General features: G+C 33.6%; 1 protein-coding gene and 1 long non-coding RNA gene across 2 annotated transcripts; one reads left to right on the top strand and one right to left on the bottom strand.

The window, feature by feature from the left end:
- Positions 1-349: 349 nt before the first annotated feature.
- On the bottom strand, positions 350-8,298 carry LOC141362949 (uncharacterized). The gene is made up of 3 exons (XR_012368497.1): positions 8,202-8,298; positions 1,657-1,734; positions 350-1,334 (listed from the first exon to the last, which is right to left on the bottom strand). It is a non-coding gene; the product is annotated as an uncharacterized lncRNA (long non-coding RNA).
- LOC141362951 (uncharacterized) lies at positions 7,009-8,113 on the top strand. The gene is made up of 3 exons (XM_073865261.1): positions 7,009-7,066; positions 7,182-7,508; positions 7,782-8,113. The coding sequence occupies exons 1-3, from the start codon at positions 7,009-7,011 to the stop codon at positions 8,111-8,113; spliced, it is 717 nt and encodes a 238-aa protein (XP_073721362.1).
- Positions 8,299-9,781: the final 1,483 nt, after the last annotated feature.

Genomic DNA, 9,781 nt, shown 5'->3' on the forward strand with positions numbered 1-9,781 from the left:
GTTTACAGCATGGGTTTAGGGCCATGAGTCTGTGAGGTTTGATATAAATACAACATATGATGATGTCACACAAGTTCAGTGGAAACAACATCAGATATAAAAAACACACAGAGGTGTTAAACTGAAAATATGAAACACATGAAGAGTAAGAGAGAGCTCACAGAGACGTCTTCATCTCATTCACTGTAGACAACAACACAACATCTGATGAAGAAAATGTTTCTCATGTTTGTTTATCTCTCTTTGTGCTTTTGCTGTCTAAAGGGTGAGTTATTAACAGTTTTATATTATATGTAAGAGCAGTTAATTCTGAATAATAATCATCTGTTACTCACCAGATCTGCCCTTGCTTTTATACTTTTGTGTCTGATTTAATACAATCTGATTTTATATCTATGATCTCATATCAATGGCAATTCATTTATTGAATCAATTTCTCAAAATGTATATTTATCTAAATAATGACAAACTAAAAAACTAAAGGTAATGTTTTCATGCTGCTAATTAAATGTTAGAAAAATTATGAAATCTAATTTGCAAAGATAGACATCCAAATCTCATTTGTAATTTTTTGCAAGCTTTAAAAGATACATTTAAACTGACTGAAGATCTTTAATCTGTGTGAATGTGTTTGTGTGTTCAGGTGTCAAGTCAGTGTCAGTGATGGAGGGAGATTCTCTTACTCTACACACTGATACTAAAATACAGAGTAAAGATGTGATCGAGTGGAGGTTTGGACCTAACAAGACTCGTATAGTAGAGGTCAATAAAGAGGCCAACAAGATCTCAATATATGATGATGTTCTTGATGGGAGATTTAGAGACAGACTGCAGGTGAATAATCAGACTGGAGATCTCACCATCACAAACATCACAACTCAACACACTGGAGATTATCAAATAAACATTAGAAGTAACAGAAGGATCTCATTCAGATTCAATGTTATTGTCTATGGTGAGTAAAGATTTACTGATGGCATTTTAACTGTCATATTTATCTTAGCAATGTAAAATCATTTATTAGTGTTTAGGATCGAATATAAACACTTTTATGCACCTTATTTCAGACTCTTTTTTTTATTAATTTGTCAACATTGATATGATCCTTAAAGTCCATTTTATTGATGAATTCATGACTGAAGATAATAAACAGTGTCAATAGATCAGACCTCTTGACTAATATTGATAATATTTGCTTTGTTTCTTATTTATGTTTACTTTCTCATGTTTTCAGCTCATCTGCCCGTTCCTGTGATCACCACACAAAACTCTTCACAATGTTCATTGTGTGCGTTGTTGTGTTCAGTGTTGAATGTGAGAGATGTGAGTCTGTCCTGGTATAAAGAAAACAGTTTATTGTCCATCATCAGTGTGTCTGATCTCAACATCAGACTCTCTCTATCTCTGGAGGTTGAATATCAGGATACAAACACATACAGATGTGTACTCAACAATATCATCAGTAATCAAACTTAACATCTCAACATCAAGAATCTCTGTCAGACGTGTTCAGATACAACAGGTGTGATTATTAGTGTTTATTTACTGAGCTGATGTCAGATCAGTCCAACAGATTCAGATACAATAAAGATATTCACTGATATAAGATCAGATTTAGTTACAGTAATATATTTTATTATTTATTGCAGGTCTCACCTTTATTTATAAAGTTGTGATCTGTTGTGTTGCTGTTGGATGTCTGATGATTGTCTCTTCAGTTCTGATCTTCTGCATCTGCAGGAAACACACAAACACAAAGAAACAGGGTAAATGTTAACTAGTACTAATCTATCAATACTAAACAATAGTTTGTTAACAGATCGAGATGAGAGTTTTGGTTTGTAATGTGTCTTTGTTGTTGAAACAGTTCAGACCGGTGAAATCACTTTCCATCAAAGACAAACATGTAATCCGGTGAGATCAATCTTTATAGTTTATATTATTACCTAAAATCTTTTTATTTTTATCACACACAGTGAAAGGTGACATTTAAAGAAGCTCAAATTAAAACTTTTAATTAGATTAACATTTTCTTGTCATATAGATAATTTTCATACTTCTATCTGTGTTATTTCAAAGTCACTAATATAATAAATTATGAAATGTAGAAAATAGTAATGATGAAGAAACAAGACAAATGCACCAACAAATCAGACAAATGTAGAAATTGACCATCATAAGACCAACATAAATAACCATTAATATCATGTTGAAGGAAATTTTAAAGCAAATATTTTAAATTAACCCAGAAAATGTTGCCTAGAATCACATTTAAAGTATACATAACAGTGATACATTTTCTTTAACAGAATTCACTTTTCAAGGACTTCAGAGAACAACCAGTTTGGACAACAGTCCTCTACTTCCCAGATATATGACCTCAATATAAGAGTTGTTTTTTACCAAACTCCGCCCACAGGAATACTTCAGTCGCCAGCTAAGCTCAAACGGCTCTGGCTAAGGAAAAATGGACGACACCAGCATTTATAAAATGCTGCGTAAAATCCATCCTACATTTGATCTTATGATCATTTAACAAAAATGCGTACGTATGATTCATAAACCGAACGTACGCGGGTGATTCTCACGAAACCATTGAAACACCACAGCACTAATGATTTTAGCTTTAAAATGTGTAATATTGTAACATTAAAAAGCATCAGAATTAACACAATACTGTGTTCTACCTTGCGCAATGTGTGATTTCAACATAAGAATTTATAATTGTAAATTTTATCTCATTTTCTGCTGAAATTTTCATTACCGCAATGTGTCCGGCTGTGTTTGAACATGCGTTATGTTGTAATTTAATCAAATTAACACAAAAATATTAAGAAAAAAAATAAATGGATGTTTTGCTAGACTACTTTAGATGACAGAAAAAATATTTACTGAATATTCATGTATAATAATAATGAAGAAAAATTAGGAAAATGATGTGTCCATGCCTGATGTTCTCATCCTCCGCAACACTTTTTGAGAACAGTTTAAGCACACATACAGTATTTCAGCAATCAGACAAGCAAAAGTGCGTAGGTATGCTCGGACACTGACGTGGCGCTAAGCACTTTTCCACATCAAAGACAGTTTTTATAAATATGGACTTTGCCGTGGATTTTTGCCTACGCAGACTTTACGATCAAATCTGTGCGTATGCACGCTTTATAAATGAGGCCCGTGGTGTGTGCAGGAGTCATGAGACAATTATCAAACTTAGATTAAACATCAAGATACTGTATCACTTAAACGAACTGAAAATATTATGAAAATCAAAACAAAATACAAAAAGTATTCCTTATATTTTATTTTTGTACTGAATGCATGTGACAGTTTAACAGCTTTACTTCTGGGTTAAAGTGAATGCTGATGTGGAAAGAAATGTGGTTTTGTTCTGTTGCTGGACACGACATATGAGTTTTATTTTTGACTATTAGTGATTGTTTGTGGTTGATGTCTATCTGTGTGTGTGTGTGAGAGAGAGATTGTGTACAGCAGGTGTTTGTGTGGCTCTTTTACTATCTTGATAAAGCAGCTTTACAATGAAATACTGAATTCATAAATGCTAATGTATGACAAATAAAATTTTGCTTTAAACCATACTGTGAGTTCTTACTGTGTGAATGCTTTAACTCTGTTCATGTAGCTCAGTTGGTATTAGAGCTATGCAAAGGTCATGGGTTTAATTCCCAATAAACTCACCTGCTGACAAAATGTACAGCTTAGTCACTTTAGATAAAAGACCAACCTCTCCCCTTATTCGATTGGACAATGGAAAGACATGAATGACGTCGGGCACTTTTACTCCAAACATGATTTTGACTAGTTTGACAAATCCAAACAGTCAAAGAAGTCAAATCATAATTAACGAATAAAGTATATTTGAAAAGTGACATGCTTCAAGTATACAAGACATACTTAAAAATGTCACAGAGTCTGCATTTAACCCATCCCAGTGAAAACACACCTGCCCTTACAAAAATTTTACTACAGTTAAAAAAAAAAAAAAAACATGGTTACTGTAGTAAAACCATGGTAACCATGGTTTTCAAAAAACATAGTTAAACCATGGTTAGTGTAAAACTATGGCTGATACACCAAAAAACATGATTACCACACTTTCACCACAAAAAAAAAACCATGATTAATTTTAGTAAGGGTGGAGCAGTGGGCAACTATCCCTTCAATATGATGGGCATATCAATACTGAAGAAATAAATAAAAAGAAACAGAAACATTAAATAAATATGTTTTATATTTTATGATAGGCCTACAGTTCAGTTTACTTTTATCTAGGGCGAAAAAACATAAATCTTTATTAAACCAATTTGCGTATCTATGATGTTTTTCGACACAATAACGATATTTCTGAGGTCTTATTAAATCTGTTTAGTCAGTTTCACAGCAGCTCTTTTTATTATTTTGTGATTCTGTCATTCAGTCTGATCGCTGTCGACTCCAATTGACTTAAATTTTTAGCAAATAATCGTTTGTTTTCATCAGTTTTACCTCAGTTTCTTCGACTAAAGAAGCCATGCTGCAAGATGTTGTGCACCGGACGGTGATAAAGTGACGTCGAGTGCGACTGCGCCGATAAGCGCATGCGCCTGGTCCTATTCGCGGAGATGCATCTGTTTCTTGATCAAATACATTTGACACTTAAATATACTTCCTTGAATTAAACCACATTTACAACATATTAACACACTACATTGACACTAAATTAAAACAAAGTTTAAAGACTCTATTTGAAGTACATTAGTATTACCCTATATACACATACATAAAACAGTAGAGCGCCATCTTGCGTCCAGTAGCAGATATCAACAACTAGCTACAGCCCATCTTTGACTGACAGATGTCATGCATAGAGCAAACAAAGACCCAATAACAGATGTCTATAAACTGATAAGAATCACCAGAATAGCAGAAGTAAATATAATTATTTCTCTTAGCAAGGAATTGATCATTTATTGTTATAAAATCAGATCCCATTCTTTAAGAGACACATGTTGCTTGTTACATCAGTTAATGAATAAATACATAACACAAACAAATGCTCTTGATAATATATTCATATTTATTTTTACATTTATATGATTCAACAATATAAAAAGTGTTATATTACAGAGTGGGACAGTAAATCCACCACTTTACTGTGCAAATATTTATTCCTGTTTTTATACAAATATTTAACCATAAAGAACTGTCTTAGTAGTATATTGAGCAGATGATTTCATCCAAACTGTCTTTACAGTTGACTTTAGGTTCTGTCTGTGGGATTCAAACCCATGACCTTCACATTTGTAAGAGTCTGCTTCTGTACCAGTAGAGAGCTTCATCAACACTACAAAGTAAATTGGTCAAGTTGATTTATCAGGATAATCATCATGTACTCTTTCATCATGAACACTGCTTATGAATACTGAGTTTAATCCTCTCCATTTAACAGGTGGATAGGTGAAGAAGACTTTGGTTTAGGAAAAATGCTTTTGTAAAAATCATAAAAAATGCTGGTGGGGAAAGAAATTGGTTTAATTGATTTGAAGCTTCAAAAAGCTTTGATTCTTCCAAACTAAAAACAACGTGTACTGACATATCTTGAAATACGTCAGTGTCCTTTGTTTTGCCTTACAATGCACACAAGTCATGTTTTTTAGTAAGCAATCCTAAATCTAACAATCTGTCAATTCCTCTAGAGAACAGCGTGAGGCGCACTTGGGAGTTTACTTTTTTTTAGACAGAAATCTTTTGGATTAGTTTATTGCGAAATTGGGACAAATAATGGACAGTATGGCTTTGTGGCAGTACAGCACATTCATTTTAAATTCATGTAGTATTTTAATTTTAATAAAAACTGGGAACTATCCTAATTTTTATTTTTGTGCTTTATAGAGGGTCCCTTAATCCTTACAAGAGGTCCGGGACCCCCAACCCCCCAAATTCACTGAACACTGGTCATGCTTAACTTACTGTAATTAAGTCAGATAATCGATGAAACTTAAAATTTAAATTGCAGTTTATAAAAGGTTTACGAGTTTGTTTGATCTTAACGACATTTAAAGAGAGAGAAATGTCCATGATATGGAAAAGGTCCTATACTTGGTTTAAGAAAGGTTAGATCTAGAGTCTAGATGTTCAAGAATTGACATTTAAGAATCTTTAATACTTTAAATATGAATTTTATTCAAGGTAATATTATGGCAACACTGACTGTATCAGTATCAAATTTTACATCTCAAATGCAAATTACTTATCTTATTGGAAAATGAACAGCTCTTTACTTACTGCATCAAGTCAAACACGAACTGGAAATTATTACTTAGTTAGGGGCAAAAATAAAGGGCTTTCAGTAACAAATGGGAATCGTTAAAATATCTATGTCATAGTTTGTAGTGAGCACAAAGCTGATGAACCATATGGGACACAGCCTGATTATTGCTTCTTACACTATGTCAGTTTTCATTAAAATTGTTATAGCAGAACAACTGTTTATATTTTAAGTCTTTTAATTTTTGGGATGTATTTTGGTGTAACTTTATTTATAAACAGATAAAGAACATCAGAAACGATGCTTCATGAAAGGTAACATTTTCAATACAATAACGCCCTCTACTGGTCATCTTAAATATAACAACAGCATTCAACTACAGATACCGGCCCTTCCTTAAAATGTCTGTAAAACACAACTCTGTGAATGGATTCAATACAGGGTAAACAAGATTTGAAACTTTGTTTCACACTTTAAATTAGGCATCTTTAAATACTGTGCACTTATGTAAGAAAACACCATTAGTAAGTTTACAGCATGGGTTTAGGGCCATGAGTCTGTGAGGTTTGATATAAATACAACATATGTTGATGTCATACAAGTTCAGTGGAAACAACATCAGATATAAAAAACACACAGAGGTGTGAAACTGGAAGTATGAAGCACATGAAGAGTAAGAGAGAGCTCACAGAGACGTCTTCATCTCATTCACTGCAGACAACAACACAACACAACAACTGATGAAGAAAATGTTTCTCATATTTGCTTATTTCTTTGTGTGCTTCTGCTGTCTGACAGGTGAGTTATAAACATATTTCATTACTACAGGCATATATGCTGTAATGGTGTTATATTAGACCAATTTAAATTGACTGAAGATCTTTAATCTGTGTGAATGTGTTTGTGTGTGCAGGTGTGTTTGGTGATAAAGTGAAGTCAGTGTCAGTGATGGAGGGAGATAGGGTATATCTTACTCTAAACACTGATGTTAAACTACAGAGAGATGATCTGATAGTGTGGAGCTTTGGACCTGAAGGGATTCGTATAGCTGAGGTCAATAAAGAGGCCAATAAGATCTCAATACATGTTTTTGATGGGAGATTCAGAGACAGACTGCAGTTAAATGATCGGACTGGAGATCTCATCATCACAAACATCACAACTAATCACACTGGACTTTATCAAATGGATATCAGAGGCAATATAGTGACCTCTTATAGATTCAATGTTACTGTCTATGGTAAGTAGAGATTTACTGTTCACATATTAACTGTAATATTTATCTTAGCAATGTAAAATAATTTATTAGGGTTTGGGATTGAATATTAATACTTTTATCCAACTATTTTCTTTTACACTTTAATTTGTTTCTAAACATTGATACGATCCCTAAAGTCCATTTTATTTATGAATCTATATGATATCAAACACTGTAAATAGATCAGACCTTTTGACTTGTATTGGTAATATTTGCGTTGATTCTTATTTCTGTTTATTCTCTCATGTTATTCAGCTCATCTGCCCGCTCCTGTCATCACCAGTAACTCTTCACAATGTTCATCATCATCACCATCAAATTGTTCATTATTGTGTTCAGTGATGAATGTGAGAGATGTGAGTCTGTCCTGGTATAAAGGAAACAGTTTATTGTCCATCATCAGTGTGTCTGATCTCAACATCAGACTCTCTCTACCTCTGGAGGTTGAATATCAAGATAACAACACGTACAGATGTGTACTCAACAATACCATCACAAACCAAACTCAACATCTCAACATCACTCAACTCTGTCAGACGTGTTCAGATACAACAGGTGTGATTAATAGTGTTTATTTACTGAGCTGATGTCAGACCAGTCTAACAGATTCAGATACAATAACTTTTTTCAGACTCAGTTACATTAATATCTTGTATTATTCATTATAGGTCTCACCTTCATTCATAAAGTTGTGATCTGTTGTGTTGTTGTTGGATGTCTGATGATTGTAGTTTCAGTTCTGATCTTCTGGATCTACAGGAAACACACAAACACACATCAACAGGGTAAATGTTAATAATCTATCGATACTAAACAATACCTTTTGTTAACAGATCAAGATGAGAGTTTTGGTTTGTAATGTGTCTGTGTTATTGAAACAGTTCAGAGCGGTGAAGAGGAAAGACAAACATGTAAACCGGTAAGATCAATCTTTATAGTTTATATTATTACCCAAAATCTTTTTTATTTTTATCACACACAGTGAAAGGTGACATCTGAAGAAGCTCAAATTACCATTTTAATTAGATTTTTTGTCATTAGATAATTTTCATACTTCTATCTGTGTTTTTATAGTCACTAATATAATAAATTCTGAAATGTAAGAAATAGTAATGATGAAGAAACAAGACAAACGCACCAACAAATCAGACAGACAAATGTAGAAATGGACCATCATAAAGACCAACATTAAAAAACGTTCTTCAACATGATTTTATTTAAGTAAACATTTTAAATTAACCCAGAAAATGTTGCATTTAATCACATTTGAAATATACATAACATTCTTACTTTAAACATAGATTTGTAATGATTTGATTAACAGTTAATTATTGTTATTAAAGGTCCCGCTTTTCCTGGTCTCATTTTTCAAACTTTAGTTAGTTTTTAATGTTGCTGTTAGAGCATAAATAATACCTGCAAAATGATAAAGCTCAAAGTTTAATGCCAAGCAATATATTTTCTTTAACAGAATGCACTTTTCAAGGACTACAGAGAACAGCCAGTTTGGACTACAGTCATCTACTTCCCAGTTGAATGACATCAATATGGGTGTGCCTCATACATCTTTAAAACTGAAGCCGCTTGCTCTTTGATCGCCACCTGGTGGCTGGCTGCAGTAGTCAAAAACCCCACCCTCTCCATGCAAACAAACAGGACTCGGCTCTAAATAAAAAAAATTTATTTACACTTCCAATAAAATTTTCCGAAAGATGGTTTAAGTCCTTTAAGGTAGTTGTTATCGCTGATATATGTTCAGTTGTTCATTTTGGTTTAATTTTAGCTATTTATTTGATGCTATAGAAACAGGACGTTTCTTTATGTTTTGCGTGGTTGAATTGGGCGCGCAAGCATTTGGGCGGAAGTGTGAAACCGCAGCTCCACCTCTGGCTCCACGGACGATTCCTTCTGCAAATGCCGTGGCTCCAAACTGATGTTTTTACGTAACATGACAACGGCCATGGTCGGACATTTTTGGCTTCAATTTATTACAATGAAAGGAATCGATGTCGCATCGTTCTTCTTTTTTTACAGTCTATGCGTCAATAGATCAGTTTTTGACTAACTCTGCCCACAGGAATAGGTCAGTCACCAGCTAAGCTCAAACGGCTCTGGCTAAGGAAAAAAAACGGCCGCTTTAAATGTTTGTGATGTTGTGTTCAGAGAGCTCCAGTAAATGATGATGTGGTGTATGCAGGAGTCATGAGATGAATATCAAACTCCGTTTAAACATCAAGATACTGTAAAACTGAATG

The sequence above is a fragment of the Misgurnus anguillicaudatus genome, unplaced genomic scaffold (genome assembly GCF_027580225.2).
Source record: "Misgurnus anguillicaudatus unplaced genomic scaffold, ASM2758022v2 HiC_scaffold_31, whole genome shotgun sequence".
Classification (NCBI taxonomy): domain Eukaryota; kingdom Metazoa; phylum Chordata; class Actinopteri; order Cypriniformes; family Cobitidae; genus Misgurnus; species Misgurnus anguillicaudatus.

Bases quoted from the DNA above. Each gene is read 5' to 3' on its own strand.
- LOC141362951 (XM_073865261.1), top strand. From the start codon at position 7,009: ATGAAGAAAATGTTTCTCATATTTGCTTATTTCTTTGTGTGCTTCTGC. The intron at 7,067-7,181 runs GTGAGTTATAAA...TTGTGTGTGCAG, and splicing joins GTGCTTCTGCTGTCTGACAG to GTGTGTTTGGTGATAAAGTG. The intron at 7,509-7,781 runs GTAAGTAGAGAT...CATGTTATTCAG, and splicing joins ATTCAATGTTACTGTCTATG to CTCATCTGCCCGCTCCTGTC.